The 27,359-nt window shown below is 43.7% G+C and overlaps 1 protein-coding gene across 3 annotated transcripts; it reads left to right on the top strand.

Moving 5' to 3' along the window:
• Positions 1-7,671, top strand: LOC117143423 (phosphatidylinositide phosphatase SAC2). 3 transcript variants are annotated; one of them, XM_033308126.1, is made up of 12 exons: positions 131-227; positions 1,906-2,134; positions 2,192-2,612; positions 2,671-2,792; positions 2,857-3,222; positions 3,293-3,620; positions 3,677-3,747; positions 4,183-4,398; positions 4,624-4,860; positions 4,926-5,999; positions 6,369-6,507; positions 6,566-7,671. In XM_033308126.1, exons 1-12 carry the CDS (start codon positions 131-133, stop codon positions 6,692-6,694), a joined length of 3,429 nt encoding a protein of 1,142 aa, XP_033164017.1. In that variant the 3' UTR covers positions 6,695-7,671. The 3 variants fall into 3 exon arrangements, with proteins under 3 accessions (XP_033164020.1, XP_033164017.1, XP_033164019.1); XM_033308128.1 differs by lacking the exon at positions 4,183-4,398 and having other exon boundaries at positions 6,566-6,694; XM_033308129.1 differs by lacking the exons at positions 4,183-4,398; positions 6,369-6,507; positions 6,566-7,671 and adding an exon at positions 6,262-6,337 and having other exon boundaries at positions 1-227.
• The last annotated feature ends 19,688 nt before the right edge of the window (positions 7,672-27,359 follow it).

Below are 27,359 nucleotides of genomic sequence, written 5' to 3'. Positions count from 1 at the left end.
CACAGTCTGGTCACACCGGTCCTGTCACAAATTTCGTAAACAAAAGAGTCGCGAAATTGCTCGTAATAGTTTTCATTGACTTGGTCTGCTGGTCGGGTAATGTCACAAAAGTAGTGTAGAAAACCCAGCCATGGAGGTGTTCCAGACCGACTCGCACTATATCTTCGTGAAGCGGGACAAGAGCTTGTGGTGGCACCGAAGGACGTCTGAGTTCTCGATAAAAGCAGGTAAATTACAGGTCTCGAAACACAATTGAATCGAATGAATCGCATCGTATTTGTGTGGGTGTCGCAATGTTCATCGTTTTTTTAATAATCGGAGGTCAATATTGCTACAAAGTTCATTCAGATAAGTGATGTATCATACGCTTTAAATGAGCAATTGCGACTTCCTGAAAATGGTCATTTGTTTTCAGTGTGTATGTGTCACACACACACGATGTTTTTAGATATTTCAAGGGCGCAAGCCTTAAAAGATTCATGAGTCGTGAATAATCCCGGAAAGCGGCCTTCTCCAGAACCCCATCTAATCGAATTACTAATTCAGTTCAATCTCGAAATTTGCCTGCAGCTGGTTGACATCTCAATGCTTTTCAAGTTTGATATATTCAGTGCATTACATTCCATCAACTAGAAATATCTGTAAACTTCATTTCGCCCAAACTTTCGATTCCCCATCGAGTTGACATCCTGCTGTTCCTATCACACTAACTCCAATAACTTAAACAATCAACAGTCGACAATGCGTCTGCGACCGTTAATTGCGTGTTTAGTGCGCAGCAATTACATTTGGATCAATTTGGGACACGCAACCTGCCTGTATTCACGGACTGTATTGGGATACAAGTCTTCGCATTCCAGGTCCTTGGGGATGGTCACTTTTTGTTTGGCATGACTCATCCGCCGCCTGACCCCTGACCCATACGCAGCCCATAAATCTTTGCCAAGGTCACCGCAGCTGCTCCGACCGTCAAATTTCATTGTTTGCCGAAAAGCGTGTGTGCCCACGATGAAAAGTGGCTTGCCACCAAAATCAACTTGGTCTAATTTATAAGGGCCAAACTTTCATATCGATGTTTAGGGTCAGCAGAAAAAGGCCTTAGTTATGGGTTCCAGATAGTTTCCGGCGTTATCTCATTTGGGAGAACCAGATAAACTTGGCTGCAAGATAAGATTAGAAAGGGGTCTCGCAGCAAGTCGCTTTAAAGTGCATGAGCAACTTTTAAACGTGCCGCACATAAAAGAATCCCAAGGATGCACGTATCCGGCACGTAAAGTGCAATTGCACATTGCTGTTTTTAGCTGCAGCAGTGGGCGGTGTGGGTGGCTTTCAGATTCGCTGCACAGTTATAAGCGGTTGTACCAACCTAAGGGGAAATCATTCCACACGCAACGCCCCAGATGCAAATATGTAACCTGAAATTACAGGCTTTGTCACTTAAGGGCAGTCCTCATTAGTCGGCGGTCAATATTCGTGCTCGTTGGGTGAGCAATGTTCTAGTTATTTGGACTAGCTTTGCCAGTTGTTTATTCTGAGAGATTATTTTATTCAGGGGGCGTACGCTAATCAAATCCCAATAAAGCCTAACGAGCAAAAACATGGTCATTAGGCAGATGACATACCTACAAATCATTCATAAAATTGTCAGACAATTTATTCTGACATTTTTGTATTCGGACTTTGGAGACGGAGGAATCAATACACATGTACATATTTAGTTAGGTAGTAAATTATAGGATTCTCCATTACATTAACCACTATTAACTATTATTAATATGTTAAAACCTTTAAGACTTGGATTACAAGTTTAAAATTTGAATTCCTATAATTTCAGTAATAAAAGGTTGAGTTTTATTGCTAAAAACACTAAGAAAGTTAACAAACTTACGTATATTTCGTTTCCAGGATGGGATCTCAGTTCTGTGGACGACATAGAGTGCATTGGAGTGACACATGGAATTGTGGGTGTGATCTCACTGCCCAACGTCTATGAACCCCATTTAGTTGTGGTAAAGGAGGCATCACCAGTGGGTGTTCTATATCCACCACACTTGGTGTATAAGATCAAGTCCATATGCATTCTGAGTGCCGACGATCCGGACACCGATTTGCCCAATTGCACCAAGCACACCAAGTGAGTTTATACAACAGCTTATGTTTGGTCATTTAATTCATTTACATTTTTAACCAGGAGCAACCAGTCCACGCCCACACACAGCGTCTCCACCTCCAACAACAACAATGCCAGCGTTCCGTCGAGCGGCGGAGGCTCCTCAAAGAGTACCAAACTTTTCGAGGGTATGAACAAGACATGGGGCGCCGTAAAGAGTGCAGGGAACACTATTAAGAATACTACCCAGCAAGCTGCAAATTTGGCCACCAAGCAGGTTAAGTCATCTGTGGGCATTCGGGAGCCAAGGCATATTGAACGGCGCATTACGGAGGAATTACACAAGATATTCGACGAGACGGACAGCTTTTATTTCAGCTTCGACTGCGATATAACCAACAATCTGCAGCGCCATGAGGGCAAATCGGAGGAGAGTCAGTCGCAGCCGGATGAGAGATTCTTTTGGAACATGCATATGATACGGGATTTGCTTAACTTGAATGTATGTGTTTCGAAAATTGGTGCCCCTGGCTTAAAATACTAAATCGTTTTATTCGCAGGACAAAACATGGATACTGCCCATCATTCAGGGATTCATGCAAGTGGAAAATTGTGTCATAGGCAATGAGTGCTTCACCTTGGCCTTGGTTTCGCGAAGATCACGTCATCGTGCGGGAACACGGTATTATTTTTTTAAACTTACTGATTCCCGCATTTTATTAAATATTATTCCTACTTAACAACAGCTACAAGCGACGGGGCGTAGACGAAAAGGGAAACTGCGCCAATTACGTAGAGACGGAACAAATACTCTCATTCCGTCATCACCAGTTATCCTTCACCCAAGTGCGTGGATCGGTGCCCATCTACTGGAGCCAGCCGGGCTACAAGTACCGCCCACCACCACGCCTCGATCGAGGGGTTGCCGAGACCCAACAGGCCTTTGAACTGCACTTTACCAAGGAACTGGAAACCTATGGGCGGGTGTGCATCGTCAATTTGGTTGAGCAGAGCGGAAAGGAGAAGACAATTGGAGATGCTTATGCAGATCACGTGATTAAGTTTAACAACGATCGATTGATATATGTCACCTTTGACTTTCACGATTACTGGTAATATGCAAATACTTAAAACTTATCTGATCATCTAATTACATATATACTTCTTAATCTATCTGTTTAGCCGCGGCATGCGCTTCGAGAATGTGTCGGCTCTAATCGATGCAGTGGGCCCTGAGGCAGGTGCAATGGGATTCCACTGGCGGGATCAACGTGGAATGATATGCAACCAGAAATCCGTGTTTAGGGTAAATTGCATGGACTGCCTAGATAGAACGAATGTGGTGCAAACGGCTATTGGCAAGGCTGTGCTCGAATCTCAGCTAGTGAAACTAGGCCTCTCGCCGCCCTACACTCCCATTCCGGAACAACTGAAATCTCCGTTTATGGTGCTATGGGCAAACAATGGCGACATAATCAGTAGGCAGTATGCAGGCACAAATGCATTGAAGGCAAGTAGATAAACAATGATTTATTTGAATTGTCCACTAAACTTGATTTAATACAGGGAGACTATACTCGTACCGGCGAACGCAAAATCAGCGGTATGATGAAAGACGGCATGAACTCCGCCAATCGGTTCGTATAAAAACTCAGAGTACCCACTTTTATTGTTTTTGTTGCTGACTTACATTTGTTCCATTTTCCTTATCTTGATTAATCCACTTGTCATAGTCATATTCAAACTTAATCGATAAATAATCCCCTTTTTGCTATTAAAATTAAAATAGACTATCGGCCATTCTGCTAATTATGGGTAATTGGGCGTCCAATCAATCAAAACTTCAATCTCAATAGCCATGTCATGCGTTTAAATTTTTAAAACCGTTTTTAAATAGTACTCATATGCTTTACTAACGCTGCATGCCTGTTTCTTCATAATCAAACGAGATCATGTTTACGTTTTCGTCTGAAATTCAAACCCAATGCTAAGCAATGGGTTATCTTTCTAACACTATACTACTATTCCAATGCAATGACCCGTAGCTAATGCCGTGCCCAACTTCTTCGTAGCTTTTTCATACAAAACTTTGCGGACTCGTTTCGCCAGTGCATCATCGATCTGATGCAGGGTCAGTTGCTGCGGGCAGAAGATCTGCAGGAGGACGAGGTCCTAGGCACCATTCTCCAGATCCTCACACCTGAAACACGGCCCCCGCTTCGGGGCTATTATAATCCTGGTGTGCTGGGTCCCGAGCTACAACTCCTCGAATCCATCGTTACGACCAGGTGCGCAGCTCAAAGGCGATACCAAGCTGGAGTAGATGGCCATGCAATCGAGTCCAGACATTTAACGTTTATAGTTTCTTCAATTGTTATATATCCTTTGATTATTTTATCACAAAAGGTACTCTTCCCACATTTAATACTTATCCTTTCCTATCATTTGCACATCGCTTATTTTTTAACCTACGGTATATTTTGTTGTAACTAATGAGTTTTTGCTATTTTCAGTTATTACTTGGCGCGATTTAAGGACTCGTATCGACAGGCCACCATAGATTTGATGCTAGGCAACCAGGTCTCCTCGGAGTCACTCAGTGCTTTGGGCGGACAAGCTGGCCCAGATGAAAATGACGGAACAGAAAACGCCGAGCAAGCCAAGTTGCTAGTGGAAGATTGTCGCCGCCTTCTACTCGGAACCGCTCAGTATCCCGTTGGAGCTTGGGGACTAATAGATGCTGACCCAAGGTTAGTTAAGACAACCTACGTTGCATTTGTTTGATATTTGTAAGCATACCAACTTTATTCCGCAGCTCCGGCGATATCAACGAAACAGAGGTAGATACTATTTTGTTGCTCACAGACGATTGCTATATTGTTGCCGAATACGACTCACATCTGGACAAGATTGTGCGCTTCGAGAAGGTGCAACTGACGCAGGTGCGTCTCATAGAGTTGGGCATGCATCAGCAGACGAAAATTTTCCAGGGATCCGCACCCGCGCATCTTTGTCTGCGTCTCAACTACAGCGTGGAAGAGCAAGAGGGCTACTTCCACATGTTCCGCTCGGCCAATCTAAGATTCTTTAACAACATGGCCTATGTGATCAAGACGCAGGAGGAGCTAGCCGAGTCCATGACTTCAATTGTCGAGATGTTCCGCATTGCCCTGGATAATGCAGGAAATACAGAAGTGCGCTACATCACGGGTGGTGTGCTGCAGCGAAGAAAGAGCAAGTTGCCCACTTTGGATGTTCCAAGAGGCATGCCGCGCAACCTTTCCGAATCTCAGCTGGTACAGTTCAGCTCGAAAGCGATTTCAAATGTGGCGGGACAGTTCTCGAAGTTGGGACAGACCTTTAAAAAGCCTCAAGCTCATCCCAGCAGTCAGGCAGCTTCTATGAATTCACAAGTAATGCGCCAGAGAGACAGCGAAATAGAACCTGGCCAGGAAGCGGAAAAGGCAGTTTTCACCCTGGGTCGCAAGCAGCGAAATTCCAACAGCGCCAGCAGCACCGATACCGATGAGCACGACAACAGTTTGTACGAGCCCGAGGTGGACTCGGATGTGGAGATAGCTATGGACAAGTCCAACTACAACGAGAACGCCTTTCTGCCGTCGGTGGGTATTGTAATGGGTAATCAAAAGGAGGACTCGCCTAGCTCCTCCGATGAAATTCGACATTTGGAGCAGAAGGATAGCATGTGCAAAACCACAGAGGATGTGCTAACCATTTCCATAACCTCCGTGACGGACCACGTTGGTCTGCCCTCGGGCCTTCTGGAAAATGCACCGGCCATCCGACCGATTACGCCAAATCCCTTGATCTGTGTGGAAGCTCACGAAGCATTTGACGACGGGGAGAAGGGGGTGAAGCCTGTGTCCAGGTCTGTATTCTACGACTGATCGTTGATCTTTGGTTGTAGAGAACATTTCGTTAGAACTTTCTGTTTTGTCTTATGTTGTTAAGTAGCCGAACTATTTATAGTAGATATTGTAAATGTGTTTATGAAAACCTTTGGTCAGTTTTATTCCTCAAGCTCAAAGTATTATTACGATCCTTCTATACGTTCAATGTTTTTTATCTTTACAATAAATACCTAAGACTAGCATGTATTATTGTTAAAAAAAAAAAAAGAGAAATATCAGTGCCTGCTCCATACCACATACACTCAGGCTGTTTCTGGCCAAAAATCGCTCAAAATAAACAAAACTACTTAAAGCTAAGCCGTGTTTGTACTGTAACGCGTTTTCAGTACGTCCGCCAGAGATCTCAGCCTTCCTGGTTTGCCCACTCATCCGGAAGCCAACAAGCTGAAGCAGCTTACTAGCCCGCTCTCGAAGCTGGCCAAGAACATTGGCTTGAACTTGGACCCCCGCAAGATAGCCACCAAGGTATAGAATTCTTGCATATATTTGTTTATATTTAATTAAACCATTCCAATTATTTCAGACCGGAGTTCTCTCGCCCACCAGCCTCTCTGCCGAGAATTCTCCGCCGGAGCGAGACCCAAGCTCACGGGATCACTTGCTGGAGCTGTGGGAAGCCGAGAAGTGCAAAACAAAATTAATAGCCTTGTAAGAAGGTCACTAGGCAAGCAAAAACCGAAACTACACACTTTTAAATTAATAAGTGCAAGTGATATATTTATTTTCGAAATAGAATGCAAGAAAACGCAAATTATTCTACTTGTTGTTCGAGGCACTTCCATTGATGTCATATTAAGCATAAAGCAAAGATTATAACGTTTTTGTGGTTCTCAAATGTAGATGATAAACGCCATATTTGTGATTGTTATAGCACCAAGCTGTAGTGAGTTAATAGATTTTTGGGCAACCCGAAAAAAGTTTGGGTATATTATAATGGACACCAAGGATAAGCAGCATATTTAATGCAGAGCAGAGCTAAATGATCGTTTGAAGGGATATAAATGATTGCAGATTAACAATATTATAATGAAATTATATCCGTTTTTTTTTATAAAAAAATAATATTTTTAATTATTTAAATTGATTTATTTTAGCATGATCACTTAGAAAAATGTTTTTTTTTATTATAATTTTACTTACCAAAAGGAAAGGTTTTAAAATCGTTTTTATTTTGTGATTGATGGTGTCTTTTATTAATAGAGCTACCACTTATTATTATTATCCTATAATATACTTGCTTTGCTTTTAGCAATCAGCTTTAACCGACAGCTTAGTTTTAGAGCTCAGTAGAACTTCAGCACTTGGCTAACGAAACAATTATACGTATGCACATCAGGCTGGTGAACAGAAAACTCAATTCCACGAGATGACAACAAACAAACAAAAGACTTGGCGGCTGCCAGCATTTTTACACGCTACACTTATAGAAAAACAACACATTTTGTGGCTGTAAAACCAAAACATCATAGGACACTAGACAATTATACCATATGTGGCAACTTAAGAGATTTCAGCAAAGTCAACGAATATTGGAAGAGCTATAGATACTCATAAAGTTTTGGTTCGAATACGTTCGATATTAGTCTCTGTAGTGTATTTGTAAATAAAGGAACATTTTATGTAAACGTACTACAATTGGTACTATGTATGCGCCACCGAATATGTGAAATATATATACATATATGTATGCGTTTTAATGCCAAAATTGTGATTGTGTCGTCTAACAACGAACCAATGGAAACCATGGTTAATGGGAATCGCATTGCTCTCGCCATCCTATCAAAAACGCAGCACGTCAGTGTCAAGTGGTGTCCCGTTGTTAGATGTGGCTTGTTTACATAAGCGATAAACAAGGAAGCAAAAAGTGGCAGCCAGAGACCAACCCCCAAAACCCGCAACCCCGCTGCCAAGTGGAAATCAAAAATCCATTAAAACACCACGGAAACGGACCTCGTGATGCTGTCAATCAGCTTACACATACACAAGTGTGTGTCTCTATTGATATTGGCCTTTATTTATGCGAACTTTGGGCCAACTCCTCGGGAACTTTTGGCCCGCCAGCTGATAAGAGCCACACGCTGATGCGGACAAGGATGCTGCTGCTCCTCTGATGACCAGGAAGCGGAGTCCAATATCATGCTAATGTGTACGCACAGTTGCATCAATTGTTTTTCAATCAAAGTGCCATCAATCTTATTGGCTGTTTGTTTAATTAACGCACGCATTGTCTACCTATGGAAATGGAAAGCGGAAATGGCAAATGGGAAAACAAGGAGTGGTGGTGGGTGGCAGCTGGGTGGGAAATAACTTGCTATATTTCATGCCAATCCGTTTGACCCCCAGTTACGCCTGATTGACCCGCACACCCACCCCGCCGAGCGCCAAGGATGCACTGCCTCCCGGAATCCATGGCATTTTTCTTTCGCATTCACTTCTTAACTTTGTCCATGTCTTTTGCGTCCATTAAGTGTGTCTGTGCTAAGACTTGGAAATTGTCTTTTGAATGTTTCAATTACACGCCTTCTTAAGCACAGCTTCCCTTTCAAATTGAACCAACGCCACCAGACCCGTCCGGCATCAGGCATCCGGCTTCCACGGTCGGATGGGCGGATGGGTGGTTGGGTGGACAGCCACTGCCGACGGACGGAGACTGATCTGGGCTGGCTTTCCTTTGGTGATTTTCCTCCTCCGTATTCGTTTCGGTTTGACTCGGTTTTTATGCGCCAATAAAGTGAAATGCGGAGATAGTCGCAGGATTTACTGTCTTCTGGAGTAGCCTACATGGTATTCGGTATGCATGTGTGTTGCCATACCCAGTTCCCAGCCCTCATCCCCGATTCCGTGCCCCGGCCAATTTCGTTAAACACTTTTGCCTTAAACCATTAATTTCCTATACGTTCGACTTGTACGTGCTGCCAGCACATCCCTGCATCCCAATCCTCTATGGAAAGTTAATTTTATTGCTAAAAGCGGGTTAAGTGCTTGGCGCACAGCTGAGTGCCTCGCCTCCATTCTGTGGGCCGGGTTTTGGGTGGTCCGTGATAGAAATCAAATTTGCTTTATGGTATGTATGCTAATTTGGTGTCTGGCTCGGGCTGGGACATTCAATCTGGGGTCCAGTGCACTTGGACCTGTACCTCGATGCACTTCGGGGTCCTTTAATTTCCGTTTGAGCCACATGCTCGTCCACATGAACTCGTATTGTGAGAATTCATTTGGAAGTTACTGCAAATAAAATAGGCCATAAAGATGATCCAGATATATTGTGCAATGAGTAGTATCTTTATGGGAATAACATTAGGAGTTTTAGAAAAGCAGGATATAAATGGATCTATCGGGTATTCACGAGTAAGTTGCCCACAAAATCAATATCTATTGACTCCTTATCTAAGTATGATCTATTGGGTTAATAGATATGCGATAGAATCCAACTCTTAGACTCATTGAAGATCGAGATATATGATTTATGCAGCGCAGCCAAGAAGTTTTAAATAAATGTAGTACTCAAAAATAGTTTCCCCTCATTGGATGAATGAACAAAACCACAATTTTCTGGCGCTAATTGAAATGATTGCACCTTAACCCGCGCCGAACGTTAAACCGATTAAAATAATTGCATCCCACTGCCACAGCGGAAAAATGCAAAATTTATAGAGCACTTCGAACGGTAATTCGAATAAATCAATCGAAATAGCCGCAAACTCAAATGATGCATGAATAAAATCCAAAACCGCTCGGCGTGCCAAACAATATTTGCAGATGCGAATCACCTCGAGGTCAAAGTGCACGCATATGCCGATGTGTGTGTGTGTGCTCGTTTCACTTTGGCCTATGACCTAGGTAGGCCAGACCAGAAACCGCCATGCCACTTGAAAGCAAATTAAATAGAAAATTGAGTTTTTCGGAAAGTCATCCCGAAAATGGTTGTGAAATTTTATACATAATTGAATTTCTGGTCAAGCACGCACACTAACATACACACACACACGCGCCGAGAATCTCTGCATACAATTACCAAAACCTAAACACATAGACAGCTGAGGTCAGGTCAGCGAGGTGCTGCTGTAGGGGGCGGGGCGGGGCGTGGCCTGTGGCCATAGCTATAGCACCACACGCCAAACAATCGGAAACCGAATGTCATCTTCAATTTCAAATTCAATTATAAAACAAATTGGTTTGAGAGCAAATAAGTACTCGCACAAGCAGATAAATTCGCCAGTGGGCGGTGGGTGGTGGGTGGTGGGTGGTTTATGGTGGTCGAGATGGCGGGGACTCATCCTCGAGGCGACATCAAACGGCAAATCCATTCATCCACTTTGCAATTGTGTCCGGTGAAATAAATGTAATGAAATGTTAACAAATGACAACAGGCTGGCAAACAAGTAGCGAAAACCACAAGGGTGGCTCTTCCTCGAGGACTTCCGCCCTGGACATCCTGAACGTCCTTTACATCCTGGCCGCCCAACGGCAAACGGCCAACGTATCGAATTAGTTCGATGAGATTTATTGGCTCAAGTCCCACTTGACCAGCGGCCAGACAATTATGGATTAGAGCCATTTGTTTTGGCTGCGCCGGGATTGGATGTTCCACATGGTCACATGACAGCGATGATGATGCCGACCATGATTATGCGGCATAATGTGGCACCGATTTTCGACGCCTTTGATTGCGGCATCTCCATTTCCTAAAAGGTATCCGATTACCTCCGGCCCACGTTCACGTCCGCATCCACGTCCTCGACCACCCCATCCGCAAGACCGCCCCCGTTGGCCCTCGAGCTGTGTCCTTGGACAACCCACGCATGTCAACGCCAGGAACGGCCCTCGTCACTGGTCCTTGGGGGAAATTTGTCAGAGCATCAGCAGCGTTAAGGTGCCAATTAAGGGCTTTTTAGTATCAATTACAAAATCGCACGTTTCCACACCTTCATCAATGTGTGGGGCGATTTCCTTGGGGGTCCTTCAATGGGGGAGTGCTCGTATTTCGTTGTCGCCACCGACATGTTGGTCAGCATGCGGATGAGCTCCACCACCCAAATGCCCACATCCCCACATTCCATCTCCCAGCTGCCAACTCCTTGCGAAATTGTTTTGTGGCATTGTCTTTATCGTCCTGTTTGCTGGTTCACTGTTTTTTCTGCTCTATTTTCCTGCTTGTCACTCGGTCTTTGACAGCGTCATTTTGCCAGTGATTTATTGTCCTGTCGCTGGTAAATTGGGTTTGTCATTAAAGTTGCTGGATTTGGCAATGGCATAATCGAGAGATTACCAACTCCTGCCATGGCAAGCAATTTGCGGATGTTCGATTTGATTTCCTCTCTCAGTTCTCAAGTGGAAGCCAGAGGAAAGCGGGAAAATTTATTGGGACTGCAGCAAAGAATTTATCTGTTAGCAGTGGTCATGATATGGAACAGGTTAACAAAGCGTTATATGTCTGCCAGTAGATGACTTTTATTACCACCATCCAACATTTTTACACCATTCTTAGTTAATGAATTATCTAGTCTTATGTCCAACGTATATCCATTTCAAGAAGTTTACGATGAGTAACAACAAATCAAGCAGGAAGTATATATTATATATATATTGATCTAGTCATTTGCGTCTGTTTATACGATTTACGAATGAAATTTTAGAAAAATAGGAAAGCTACGTTAAGCAATAGGAACAGTCAGAAGGTTTATGGTAAGTATCATATAAGATAAAGGACTCCGTGTTGTCTTTTATCATCACTTTTATATTATCTTCTTTTGATGGCTGTAGAATTCTTTTTTTTTTTGATTTACTTAGATAGTATGTTATGAGATAAAAGATATCTTTAAGGTGTACTGCTAAAGCTACCTGATAGCCTCCTTGGTGACTCCGACCAAATGTAGCAAAATTTCTCACTCAGGCAAAGTGTCTGAAAATGTCTGAAAAGTGTACTTAAATTGACGCTCGACCTCTTGTCACATTTTCTCAGGCTGCTACTTAGTCACACTTTCACACATGTGTCTGCGGTTTGATCCGCCGCTCATCTTCCCCAGCTCCCGACTCGGTCGGATTTTGACTGGGATTGCGACTCCAGGTGGCACTTTCTACGCGTCACATCAGCCGGGAGCTAGCTGGGTGTAATCCACACCCGAATCTCATGGCGGCGAGTCTAAGTTACACCCAATTTCGACTCGTATTACAAATTAAAATGTGCCGCAACCCACACACTTTCGGATGCCCATTTCCACGGGAATCAGAGCCCAAGATGGGCGAGTTTCGGGATGACAGCGTTTTAAACTGATTAGCCGACCCTCGGAGATGCTTTCTCCGGCTGCGGCTGCCACGGGTCAATGAGATGCTAAGCATATCCCCGTATGACAGCCACTGAAAGGGTGTCGACGCAGCAACCTTCGAAGATTGTTTAATTTTTAAGCAGCCACCCAGATGAAATGGCTCTCGAATGGAGTCAGTCGGCAAGGACTTACGGGAATTTGTCGGATGTTCCTTGCGGCTTTGACATTTCGGGGGATTGATGGGTTTTCCCGACTCCTGGAGCAGTTCAGTGAGCATAGCCCGAGGGGCATTGATTTATTTGCCTCCGATTCCCAATTTAGTTTTTTAAAGTTTGGGCCAAACGGCGCAAAACTGTCATCGTGCCGTGGCGGGCTGACTTATGATTAATCGCTGGTAATTATATTGATTAATTGCCTTATTAGAGGCGTTGGCTTATGCGTGAGAAACCAAATCCGGCTGCTGCCATGGATCATAATTCTCGGGAGCGTGCTGGCACAATCGGGAGCACATGGTTTTAAATAGAACATAACAGCTACGTTCCGTTCTGAATGGCAGGAACCCGGGGCCCCTCTTTAATTACCAGAAAAACCATTTGGCGCAAATGTTTTTCTTTGTTTCGCCCATGCCCGACCGGCGGGCAAACAGGAGAGCAAAAGCCCCTGGTCAAGCAATAATATTTCATTACACGCTGCGCTTTTCAGCTTCTCCGGCCCTTCGACGGGGCACTTAAAATTAAGCGTGCCCAAATCCCCAAAGACCACAAGCCCAACATAAACAAACTAACCGAATGAATGCAGCTCCATCCCCAAGGAATTCGCAGCGCGGCAAGAGGAGCGAACGGGAGCGAAAGGAGCAAAAGGAGCGGGCAGCCGCAATCATAAAAATAATAACCACATTATTGTGTTTAATAATGAAAAATATCATTTTCGGCATAACTTTTGGCTTTTGTTTGAGCAGCCAGCCCACAGGCGCACCCCAGCATTTCGGAAGCTGGAAATCCCAGCATCCTCCAAGGGACGCCCGCATTTTGGTTGGTCCGGACTCAGATCGGAGCAACCCTTAGCACTCGCCTAAGCATATTTCCTAAATTATTGCTGGCTGCTCACGGCAGATTGGGGGAGTAGAGTAGAGTAGAGTAGCTGGTGGCATCGAGTGCCTTTTGCTTAATTTGTGGGCACACCCAGCCACCGGATTGTCAGCGCCCTTGGCTGCCAGCAAAAAGGGGTGCGTCTTGAGTACCTGCCAGTGCGGATGGAGCCACCCTCCTGGCGGGAGTCTGTTGTTTTTATTGGCATGTTGACTTTTGAAATTAGTTTTTAATATGCGCAAATACTTTTGCATATGCGGCAGTGGCAGTGGGAGGGAAGGGGGCACTGGCAGCTCGAGTACTTTCCAAAATGCGCCATGTGCCCTTATCAGATAAATGTATGTTTGCGAGCAGCAGTAAAAAGTGTAAATATTTGTAAACAACCAAAATGCAATCCACAAATTGTTCACCCCTTCTCCACCAGCAGCAGCAGTAGCAGCAGAGAAGGGTTGGAAAAATCCCTGCATATTGACATTAATTAAACTGAATCAAGTCGACACTCGCGCAAACAACGTAATTTACAACAAATGTGTTTGAAAATTGTCCGACTCCGATTCCGGTAACAGGAACTATTCATTAGCCAACCCCCAGGGGCGCTCGGCATTCGGCACTCGGCACAAAAAGGTTCGACATAGCAGAAGCCACAGAATCCCAGCCCCGCAGTCGGGGGCACACACACGGATCGCTATCCCAGTTCTTGCAACCCCTGTTCCCTAAAACTTCGTGTGGCCAAAAACAGGAGCTGCACAAGGAACAGGACCCGGAGGCGACAGGCGGCCACATTCAAGTGCGTTGATATGCGCCTTGAGCTGTTTCCAGGGCGGGCCGTGGAGGTCACCGGGAATAGTTCTATAATGAACAAAACACATTGTAAATTGTCCTGCCGGCGTGGTAAATGGGAACAAGTGTGCAAGGACCCAAATAATAGGACACACTCAAAAAAATAAGGGGGAGAGAAAATTTCGGAAAAATGATTTCTAAATTCAATGAAGTGGCCGCTTAATCCTATTCTTCCAAATTAGTAGCAAGTGCTAACAATCATAATCAATTTTGTGTTAAATGTTCTTTATATTAATTTTAAAAAAATAAATAAATAGGTTTAATACCCTTATTATATTTAAGCACTTGGTTAGAGTTTGTAATAATACAAATAAAAAGGTATACATATGTATACCGACATACAAACCAAGTCCAAATGAATTTATTAGCGGTTAAAATAAGCATTCTCAGTACTTATTTTGTTCAGTGCATCACCCTAAAGCACCCACTTAGATATGCAAACAAAGTGCTCCTTTTGTCATTCGGCTCAGTGTAGTTTGGGTCGCAGCCAGCAATGTAAAAGGCAAATTAGCAAAAACCAGCCCGGCAATTTAAAATAAAATGTTCTGGGGCGGCAACAACGATCCGAACAATTCTCAACTGCCTTTCTCTCTATTAGAAACTTGTCCCCAGACGATTCAATTTAACTACCCAAAGGCGAAAGGCATCCGCTCCCTAAGTGCAGGCACTCACAAATCACTGGCGAGTCGAGTCCTTGGTCCTCCTGGTGGGGGAACCACCACCGGGCGATGGTGATACATGCAAAAGTGCTGCCACAGCTAATTTAATAATTTATCATTTGGCTGCAAGGCAGCAACAAAAGATTATTTAAATTCGCGTGTTACACGGATCGCATCACATGGGATCGCATGGGATGGGTTTTTGGATGGGTTGTAGATGGATTGTACTGGGTTGGTTGGAATGGGGTTGGGGTTGGTACTGCAGCAAATGACGTGTCGAGCGGCCGGCGATGCAGCGCAATAATTTAAAAATTTCCACACCCCGCCGGAGCTCGTTAAAATATTTAAAATTAAATGATGTGGCAGAATTCAAATTTCTCAACTATTCTAATTGGCGCAACTAATGGCGGATGCAGCGAATTGTAAAGCAAATCGCCAACAAAGGATATCGTACACAGTGCGATCGAAAACGCAAAACCCTTTGACGAGAGGCGGGCTCTTGAAACAAATTTGTTTACGCTGCGTTCTGGAATATTTTGATTTATATAGACACGCTCTCGAAATCCCAGTCCTCCAGGTCGCATGTGTAATCCTTTCGTGCCCATTTCAATTGTTCGATTTGACAAATTGATTTCCACTTTTGCCCGCTCGACTCGGGTCGCTCTGATTGCTTTCGGCTTTGGTTTGTTTGCTTTGGAAATTGGCATTTTCCGATGTTGCTGTTGCTGTAGAAGCTGCTGCTGCTGCTGATGCGGCTGCTGCTGCTGGCTGCACTGTCTATTTCACATTTTTTGGCCACATGTGCGTAAATATTTATTTAGTTCTGGCCAAACCACCACAACCAGTTTAGTTGCGTTTTGGGCCACCGCACTGTCGCCCATCATTTAAATGCATGCAAATTGTTGGCTTACCTAGTCGCCAGCTTTTTTTCTCCACTCCCCCCACTGTTTCCCGGCCCATCTCGTCCAGGAACTCCCCTTTCGAGGATTTCGAGGATGTGCCTTGACTCGATTACGAGATGCTAACAGGGCCACGACAACTTTGTTGAAATTTATGTGCCATTGGGCAGTCCGGCAGCCAAAGGAGCAAGAACAAAAAGCATATTAATTGCTTTTGCAAATGGAGTCCGCTGCCAAAATGGCGCTGACCAGCTAGTCCACACATAGTTGGTTGCATGCCCCTTTGTTGTGGCTATAAGTGGAGAACGTTTCGTTTTCTTTTTCAGCGAGCGCACTGAAAGATACAAGAGATCAATCCATGTAAGATGGCCATCCTAGATGTATTCAACTAATTACAGTTTTATTTTGTGGCTAAAGTTACTATCGTTAATGTGCTTAGTTTTCTCTCCACCCTTTCAAGATACTTTGAGCCGAGTACCATCCAATTGCTCGCAGTGCAGTAATTGAGCTTTGCATATAGAATCATATTTTTTCCGGACCGCCATGTCACTAAACCGGCCATTGTTCTCGTAAACTAAACCCAGCAATCGCAGACTGCCTTCCAAGTACGGCCCCCTGCCCCTTTTCGGCCAACTCTTTGGGCCACGTTGGCGCGAATATAAATTGCGGCTTTATCAAAGCGCACGTCAAATCTCGTTTAAATTAATGAGTTTGAGCACTTTTTTTGCTGTTTGCCCCGCTGTTAGTCACATAGATGACGCCTTTAGTTTGAAATTCAGTTTATTTATGCGTCATAAATTGCAGGAAATAACGAAGGACTAGCGGGCCAAGGGCCAGGAATCGGAAGACTTCGCCGCGAAACAGGAAGCACTGCCGCCGGGCAGAGCGTTAAAATTATGAAACATTGTTTGCCACTTTGCGATGAAAGCCGAAATCGATTAGGGGGGATGATGGGAGGACGACGGGGCTCCACGACGGGGCAAGTGTGAAATGAGCAGCGGTTAAGTAGTCATAAACTTGCAGGGAAAAGAAAGGAGACGATGCCGAGAACGCCTCCAGTTAATTAAAATGTTTAGCCCGTCGAAGTGTTGATGATAAAAGTACAAACATACATACATATATATATATACAGGGAGCAAGCCGAAGACGAGTCGGCTGCAAAGTTATTAAAGTTATTGTGGCGTGTAATTAGCTGACGAGCTGTCAACAATATAAGAGGAGGCCTCCGGCGGATAGATGGATCATTTTACGGGTCTCCGCGTTGTTTGCATGCCAAATTGTCGACTGATAAATCAATTGCTGGCGGTTCTGGCAGGGTGGATTATTTGGCAAATTACTGCGCTGCGGGGCGAATTATCGCCAGTTATTTGTTTAATTGACTTGCGAGCATCGTTTGCCCGCCGGGCCATAACTAATTTTATAATTAGGGATGCTGCGGCGTGAATTACGGCTCCTATTACGGAGCGCCAGTGCGTTCCAGGATATAGCAGGACATGGCAGGATATGCCGCTATGCGGCGTGGTGGCGTGGCAAATGACGCAATGGCGCAATTATGCCACACAGTCGGGCTCTCTTTCATCATCGGATTTGGTGCGCTTCCGTTTACAACCTACCTGCGATTTGTCACGATTCTAAAATACACAGATCCAATTACAATCTAATAGGCACAAACTAAGTAGCAGTGTTTCTGAAACCGTTCTGGGGTTTTACGAATTATAATATTATATGAGACTAAGTAACGAATTCATTTTGTTAATATATGTGTCTTATGTATCTTTAGCATTCAAATATATTAAATTGGTCAACATCGCAGATCTATATGCTCTGTCTGCAGGAAGTAACATCCTCTCCAGCATCTGCAGTCGGTAATTGTTTTTCGTAGTAATTAAATTAATTTGTTACTGGGGGAAAACTTTGGCAGTCCTAATTGAAAAATGCGCCTAAGCCGATAATTAGCATATTCTGGAACGGAGTCGGAAAGAGGAAATCTGGCCAAGGAGTGGGATTCAATTACTCATACTTGAGGCGTGAATGGAAAAGTTTAGGGCCGTCCCATGAAACTTTCGCCTGTCCTTCAAGTGACCGCTGCTGCAGCTCTAATTGGGCACAAAACACACACATACACGTTGCAAATTGTTTTAGCACAATTTGGGCCATCCTTTGGCCAGGATGACCCCCGCCTCGCCCTCCCGCCGCTCACACACTCAATTAAAACTCAAGACCCATCATAATGCCTGCGCCTTTTAGTCTTGATGTTTTTAACCTTTTCCCCTGGAATTTTTTATTTCAACAGTCTGCGGGAAAAAAGGATTTAGTTGAATTCTTTTTTCCGGTGCGGCAAAGCGCAAATTGTGTCCTTTCTCGGGGAAGGTGGACATCTGAAAAGTGTGTAAAGTTTAAAGAGCCTTAAGGGATTATGCGCACAAATGTGTTGAAATTCGGGTCTTAATGATAGACCAAGTGGCAGCTAACCAGAAAAAAAATCCCAGAATAAAGCAAGTGTCCGAAAAAAAGGACACAAAAAGGACACGCATTTCGTTTCGTGGCTTATGGCCATTTATAGATAAGAAGTTAGCCCAAGCTCCGCCAGTTGACCCGATTGACTGGCTGCTTATTAGTGTCCTGCCAACTGTGTCCCCACTTCAGCTGCGACAGGGGTAAGTGGCCATAAGCCTGCCGAGGATTGGCTCATCCTCATGCTGCCACATTTTACCGAGATTTCTGCTGGGACTTGCGACAGGTGGGTAAGGGCCATCCCTTCGGGGTAGCATTTAATATTTCTGTAATTTCACGTTATTTACATTTATTTGTTTGTTCAGCATTGACTCGCTGACATTTATATGCCTGCGATGTTTGTCGGGCTCTCCGTTTGTTGTCTCCTGCCAAAATCTGTCAACTTCCCATTTGGAACTCAGCTCAAGTGGCCCATGAGTCGCGTGTCCACATATTGTTGTTTGTTCAGCCTGGTCGAGGACAGTTCGCAGCCTAAGAGGGAAGGTCCACTTTGTGGAAGCAGAAGGACAATCCAATTGAGAAACTACAGGATTTGTGTATACAATCGTGTGATGGAGTAGACAAAGGAAAGTATCCTTATTAACGACTGTTAAGTTGCGCTCAAACTCAGCTATTTATGTTCGATCGCATTGTTATTGCCCCAAGGTTAAATACTATTTTCGAATAACCTAAACGCTTAGTGGAGATTTGACTTTGTGTGAGTGATTAGTACTGAATACGTCATTTAAAAACAGTACTTAACATATGGCAATGATAATATATATATTTCTTATGATAATTATAATTATTATTTTGAAAAGTATGTAGCAGTAACAGAGAATCCCACGCCCACTCGTACTCCCCCAAAGTTCAAATATATTAGGTGTAACCGCCACCAGGTGGCACAATTGAATTCAATTATAATCAATTTCATCAACTTCTCCACACGCCCACTATATGTAGCTTTAATGGTCAGATTAGGAATATAACTTCATAATGAACTTGTCTAGATACTGTCCCTAAAATTGAAAAAGAGTTACTCGACTGCCTCGGTTCGGTTAGGCGCCAATGCCTTAGATATTTCTCCAAGTGTTTACACCTTTACATTTTCCGTATCCTTGATACTAGCTTTTGTGATACGCCCCTCCGGGTCAAGTTTCCTTCGAAAAATGTAGCCCACACGAGACGCTACAATGTGCCAAAGCACTTGGCTATGGGAAAGTTCTTTTTGGTCCCATCCCGAAGGCTTTTCCAGGGAAACCCAGCATCACCCATTACGGGCAACAACAATGGGCGGCAGGCAAAACAAAAGGCAATCAAAAAAGGCGCACTGCTTAAAATAAAAAAAAAAGAAAAGGAAACAGGAGAAAACGAAATACTTGCAGCTAAGTTTCTACTTTTTATTGTGCCGAGGAGGGTAAATTATACTACGTGAGTGCACATGCTGAATTTCCCAAACTCTACTTAGTGGCCCTGGTTTTGGGACGATTTCCTCATCAGGGGAAGTGGAAGATTTGAAAATGTGGGGATGGTGGCCCTGTTGTTGGTGGTGTTGATGGTGCGTTGCCGGAATCAAATATAAAATACATTTAAAAAAGTAAACTTGAAGGTATTAAGAGCCAAATGCATAGCTCAAACAAAACCATGAAAATCGGAATCGGAATCTGAATCGGAGATACAAGGATAAGTGGCTGGAAGTGGAGGAAGATGGGGAGGTGGAGGTACTGGCTGGGGGCGACACTAAGTAGCAAATGCAACCGACTCTGCGGCAAGTGGCTTACACTTACATTGCCTCCGGATCCTATGTTAATTCGGTTGCCACACAAATCGAGATTGATTTCGGCAGCCCCACACACTTGACTTGAGTCGATTTAAAATTTTTGCCACCACAACAGCATGAAATATTCAAATGGAATTCAGTCGCCGTGCCTCGTCTCGGCCAGCCAACTCTTCTCGATTTGTTCTCGAGTGCGATTCCAGATTCCGGTACAAGGATTCGGATTCGGATGCGGATACGGTGCTCAAAGGACCGGAGCGCCTGGCTCTTAAGTGCGGTTGCAAATGTCAATTGGCCGTTCGGCCAAAATCGAACCGGTTACCGATTGCATTTTAATTTTCCTCTTCCACATCCACTTGCCCAGGACGAATGCAGATGATTCAGCTGGAGAGATTGGCAAACTCTCTGGCATCGATCTCGTTTTCCTATTTACATTAAAAGCTGTTTGCATTCACTTAAAAGGATAAGCAATGTCCTTTTAATGGGTTTCAAATTGAATAAAGGATTAAGTTGTTAGTTTAAAATTGAATTGCGTGCGCTCATCCGAAAGAACTTCAACTTGTCCAAAGGGTTAGTTCCCTTTATCGGTCCCTTTTCCCAGTTACATTTTCCAGCAATCCCATTTCACGCTGATGCCCGAAAATCGAATGCCCGAACAATGGACAGCAAATATGTGGGGGAAAACCAATAGATATAACGACCTGAGGTCGGGCCATCCGCTAATTAGCAACGCTATTGGCAACCAGCGAAAAGCGGGATCAGGATCAGCGTGTTCTAGCAGTGTTGCTCAGCAAGGATTACCGAATAATTATAGCTAAATTCAATGTTTAAATATAAAACAAATGGTTAAATAAACCTATATTACCAACATTAACTTATTCTATTGGATAAAGCTGTTTTGGAAAGGTTGTAATGCAATCAATAATTAGAAAATATGTTTTAAATTGAGTAGCTATTACTATTTGTTGTAAAAGAGCATTAAAGATACATTTGTAAAATCTGAGGCAAATTATAAACTATGATAAATCTCTACCCTTGTTTTTTAGATACACATAATTTATGTAAACATCTTTAGTATTCCTAACTAATAACTAGTAAGAATGACCAGGAAAAGCAGCGGCCATCCTCTCGGATAGGAAAATAGGCGGCTTGAAAATATCTGAACTGCCATCACCATCCACCAGCAGTGGCTGCGATAATTATTTGACAATTTTGGCACATCCAGTTGATGCGCTGCATTGTCATAACGACCAGATGCGAGTATTCTGCAGGTGTCGCATCTTTTTGCTCACTTCCTGCCAGCGGAAAACTTTAACGAGCACATTAGCAGCATCCCCTGCGAAGACTCATTCATTTTGCGGACTAGCGATTTGTTAAGCTCGCCGCCCGTCAGCAAAAATGGGATGAATAGGTCGAGAGGGGGTGGGGATACTCTAGCCAGATCCAGATGCGGATTCCGGTCACAATTAGTTGCCGGTCGGGCTGCTCATTTTAAAACTGCCAAGTGAGGCCAGGCCGGGCGCTTAGTTTGCAGTCCTCCTTATTAAAACAAATCTGCTCATTACGGCCGGCAAGGCAGCAAACCAAAGCCATTTGCAAATGTCCTCTTTGTTAGCCAAGTTTATTTGGGAGCCCGAGCCACCGCAGATGTGTCTGGACTAGTTTGTCCTGCGAATCCCCCGGGGGATTCGCTCCGGCCCGTATGTGATTGAGAAAAATCTAGCGCAACAAATGAAACCGACTTGGCAGAAAAGGTGAATTACCAGCAATCTGAGAGGTGGCCCGGTAATTGAGTTCCATGTTCCCGTAGTCAGTCGGATATAACGAATAAATTAAATAAATTGATGGAAGATTGCGCAGCCTGATGGGGCCCAGGACTGCTGGAAAGTCAACAGGATGACGGGGACACTTGCTCAGGGCAAATGCAAATAAATTAATCCTTGTAAACGCAACATCAAAAGATACTTTCCGCTCCTTTGTGGCTGCTTAGTTCCGCCGCAATTCGCGTATTATAATTGCTGTAGTTTGTTGTCTGCCAGGAGGTTCTGTCTTCCTTTATCTTCCAGTGCACAGAAAGAAAATATGAAAGGGATTAGTTGTTTAAGCCAGTTTTAATGCTTATATGGAAAACTACTAGGTAGCTGTTAATACAAATCTATTATCCATTTTGCTCTATGTGACCTGAAATCTTTTTATAGATTATGCGACAGATTAATGTGAAAATACCTTTAAAATTACCTTTAAAATTACCTTTATCATCTAATATCACATCCTTAAATATGTTTATATATGTTGGTCATTAAGTTGAAGTTAGTATTCTTGAATACTTGATTACTTATAAGCAAAAAGCTATTACTATATTAATAATCACATTCAGTGAGAAGTAAACTACAACTTTAGTCACAAAGTACAAATTTACAACGTAACTTTATACTACATGTACATTCTCCTAACTAAACTAAATCTTTCTGCACAGTGCTCTTTCTGTTTGGGGTTCTTATAAACATGGGCGAGTCCTTTGCCCGCAAAGTTGGCGGCAGCTCCCTTAATTATGTGCCGGCTTTGTTTGCTTTCGCCTGTAATGTCACACTTAAGCGGATTTCGCAAGAAAGCCCGGCTAAAGGGTAGCAATGACATAAATAATCAACCAGCTGGTGGCAACTTCTGGCCACTCGGAATGCTGATAGTTTTATGTTTGCCACTGACACTGGTGGGTTAAAGCGTGGCCCTGGCCCAACACTTGCCCAAAACCCGTGAACAATGCTCTTCGGCCGCGTGGCGTTTGCGGGCTCAAACAATGGCAACAACTGTAACGGAACTGATTTGCCAACGGCGTCCACATAAGTATGCAGAGCCAGAGCATTCTACCAAAGATGAGGTACCAAAAGTAGCTAAGCCAAGGTACTGCCGAAAACAGATACTTACTTATTTGTAAAAATTATAAAAAGTTTAGTTTTTATTACCCCCCAGTTGCCATAATATTATATACTAGCAACAGACTAATCATTTCACAAGTGAAGTAAATCATAACGTTATGTACTTATCGGAAGTTTATGGCCTTGAAATGTAATGGTTATTTACTAGCTAAATTTTCGCATCTTGGTTAATATGACTCAGACTCAGTCTATAGTTAACTTTGGCTAAGTAAAAGCCAATTGGACAGTTCTGACTCCGGAACAGAGCGATCCCCAAATGACCGAGCCCGAACACACGCCCGCAGTATAAACAACTCAATTTGAATGCATTTAACCGCGTAATTGAGCCACGCGTCGGGCAGCTACGCGTGCGCTATTTGCGGCCAACCCCGTAAAGGCCGCTGCCACCCACAGCCACCCACTGCCACCCATGGCCACACACTAGTGAGCATTTCCCCCGGCCACCAGGCACCACCCACCCCGCCCCCTGCTAAGCGCGGCAAATTGCAAACCAATTGGCATGCAACTGGTTTCTGGTCACAGGGCTAATGGGCAAGGAAGCAGGCGCAGGAGGAGGAGTACCGGTGGCCCAGTCAATGCCCAGAAATTAGTGCGTAAATGTTTTCTCACCAAATAAAATCGGCGAAAAGGCCCGTAGTCGCGTCTCGAAATTGCCGGGCTTTGTGCCTCATTTCGCCACGCTTGCCGGGAAATTAACTGCGAATTATTCGGGCAGACGGGCCAAGCCGGGCACACGTCCAATTTGGCTGGATTCGCGACGCCCTTCAGAGTGGAACGCCGTCATCATTCCGGCTGACAGGTGAGTCTGATCGCGACGATGATGAATTGGTGGCGCGTGCGACGCCTAAATGCCAATCTATTGGCCACTCAATTGGCCAGCGGAAATGTGGGAATCAGCATTATATCTTATCTATGGGAAATCAAAAGTTTGATGTTATGAATAACCCTTGTATGGTGATTCGAACATACCAACTAAACAAGGACTATAAGGGGGTTGATTTCAAAACATGAATATGTATAGTACAAAGATTCGACGATCGCATTTCTATAGGTGCTCAATGGATACATATGTATATATGATATGTGATTCGTATACTTTACCTATGTATCTATGTAATTATGAAATATTTTCAGGCTTTATAACATTGAATTCATTTTTCCAGCGCAACTGCAAAATCGATATCGAATATCACCTCAAGTCTCTGGCTTTGAATTGTTGCACTTTTTAAATATGGAACTTGCCTTATTTAAACCTCCACCTCTAATCGACCATAAAAACATCAGGAATAACTTTCAGCACAAAGGCGGTTTTTTACAATTTTATTGCCCATGCGCAATTTCAAATATTAATAGCCCGTCAAAATGGGGAACACAAACCGAACCAGTTAAGTTCGCGCAAACAATGGGAGAAAACGCGTTACACTTACAGCAGAGCACTGGGCTTCAATATTACATGAGCACAAATTGCAATTTAATCCACAGATGTCAGCATTACGATCAGTGTCTCTGGGACAGCCCTTTTGCACGTGCCCCGGGAGAAGGAGGACGGGGCCCCGGAGTTGAGCCCTGGAGTTGAGAGATGGCATTAAAGTCACATTGACAATCATCAAAATGTGATTCGCCCGGAAAACAACAAAGGGCTCGACGGAACCCACCCCCTGGCGATTGTGACTGAAGACACATGTGCCAGCCGAGCGCCCAGCCACCCACCCATCCGCTCCCTGGTGACACTTTAGCGTTTCCGGCCCTTCGTCCTTGCACCAGTCCGACCATCCGACCATCCAGCCATCCAGCCATCCAGCCATCCGCCCATCCGACCCGAGCTTCATCAAAACGCTCTGCGCAAATCTGTCATATAACTTTGGCAAAAGGACTCTTGGGAGCTTGTTTATGTCAACTTCAGGCCATAATTTATATGAGCCGCATATGTATACATAGTATGTAGGGTGCTTTTTTTTGGAGGGCGTGCCGCACTTATTAAATTTTAATTGCAGCAGGAGAAACAGATGGATGCGCCAGCGCCAGCGAATGGCGGACTAAATGAACTAAACTAAGTCGCAACTTTATCTACCACTCCCAATTAGACAGAGAGACTCGGCGGCGGAGGAGTAGTTTGCCGGATCCCTATTTATCTACGCTCCGGCAGAGTTTTTGGAGCGCACTCAGTCGCGAAATTGTCGCAGCAATCCAAATTCAATTAAACAAACACAATAAGTTTCGATAAAGCCGCGCCGATAACGAGGGCAAACTAAATATTCGCATAAAATTTACTAGCACCCACCCAAGCGACCAGCCAAGGGGATGGTTTCTCCGCGGCAGCGAGGAGCAGTGGGTTTTCTCCAGAGGAGAGAAGTCAATGGTGCAGATTAAACGCTGCTCACACCAACGCAACTTGGGCACATACCCACTTGAAGGACGAGGACGAGGATGTGATGTATGCGTAATCTGGAGCAATTCAGGCGCGTAAGAAGGCCCTTCTGAAAAGCGTGAACAAAAAAAAAGAACTAGAAAGAACTCAACTAGAAGCTCACAACACACTGCTCGAAATCAAAATCGAATTCAAACTCAAATTCACGGGAAACGCAGCTCGGAGATTAATGGGAAATGAGCGGGCGGGGAAAACGACTTAATTGTGTGAGTGTCGTGTTTTGATTCTGCGGAAAATCTTCGGAGAGTGACACCGAAAGTTCCACAACTTCCATCCGCTGGCTGCGACACTAGAGACTCCGGACTGCGGACTCCGGATTGAAAAGCAATTGTCTTGGATTTGCGTTTGGAGGCATTTGGGCCTCGTTAAGGGTAGCTTAAGGCCAGCCGACCCGGCGTTAATTTATCGTTTCACTGATTTGCGAGGCGTTTTTGTCAGGCCTAATTTACACCCCCAGCGTATAAATTTCAAATCGTATTAGGGCTTAGGAAGCTATGTTTAAAGTTATATCTTATTTCCCACAAACTAAGTTGAATCGTTTGTGAAGATCTGGATTGCGAACGAACTGGAACAGAAGCATTTATTTTACGTGGCTTACGTAGCGAAATTTGCTAAAGCTATTACAAAGGATATTAGCGTTTCGATGCTTATTAAATATTTAAAAAAATTGTCTATAGACAAATGTTCAACTTTCTTTGGGCTCGATAGAATTGCCATCAATTTGATAAGGAAAAAGATTTTTTGAAGCGACATTCTTTATTCCTATTACTTACCTATTCTTGAACTCAATTTCGCGGAGTCCATATGTCGGTGGAGATATCGTAAACAAAAAGACCCTTGCGCCAAGTCGAGGATACTATCATTGCGAACAAGGAATTTCAAATTTTTTTAGCAAATTGATAGAATTAGTCAACTAGGAAAATAATAAAATAAAAAAATATGGAAAATTTTCAAAATTATGTGCGTGGTAGTTGTGGGCGGTTTGCGGGCGGTCTGTCGGCGTTTGAGTGGGCGTGGCAACATCAGTGAACAAATTGGGCTGCGTCTATGTCTATGGAACCGGCATGATTAGCTGTTCATTCTACTCGTAGATTTTAAAGTTTCAAAGATAAAGCCACATCCATCTACCACCCATCCGTCAGTTTCTGCTCAAAATAATCTGCTAGTTTTAAAGCTACCTGGAATAAGCTTTTTCTGAAGTTTTCTGCAGTTTCTGAGAATAAAGATTTACCCTCGTTATATTTCTGTATTAGCCAATTATTTGGTAATATATACTTGCCGGCTTTTATATAATTTATCATAAGGTTTTGTTCTTTGGTATTCATAGATAGTTTCGCAACAATTTATGTAATCAATTAATTCTCTACCGTTAAGTTTAGTCATCAAATTTAATGATTGTCCGCGAAGGACAGTTTTAAATTAATACATCCAAAAAAAAAAAAAAAAATAGATGCCTTGATACTATTTAATCACTGCTTCATCTTGCTAAAATTTGTTTTCGTTGCTGGTTTTGTGTTGAACGTTAATTGGAAATTTGAAATACAGTAAGTTATGGGATGCAGATTTGATTGTTGTTTTAGAAACCCCCAAGAGAATGCTAATGCACACTGGATTCGTGTCCCCATTTCGCTCTCTCCTCCGCTAAAAGTTTTCGGGATGAAGTGTGTGCAACTAAAATAAGCATTAATTTTATGCAAATTAAACAGACCCCACCCGCCCCGCTCGCTGCTGTTTCAATTTGCTCACATGTCTGCAGCTGAATAATTTAGCGACTTACATTTACAGAAATTACCGCACACCGACACACGCGCGTCCTTGCGAAGGATACGTGCATGTGTGGGCGTGCGGTGCAAACAGGATTTGGGCGACTAATTGCAAAGTACTTAAGCAAAGCTTTAAACAATTGTAAAAGCAAAAATTGTTAATAAATT

The sequence above is a fragment of the Drosophila mauritiana genome, chromosome 3R (genome assembly GCF_004382145.1).
Source record: "Drosophila mauritiana strain mau12 chromosome 3R, ASM438214v1, whole genome shotgun sequence".
Lineage (NCBI taxonomy): Eukaryota > Metazoa > Arthropoda > Insecta > Diptera > Drosophilidae > Drosophila > Drosophila mauritiana.
Note: the sequence above shows the minus strand (reverse complement) of the source record. Positions and strands in the feature narration are given on the sequence as shown.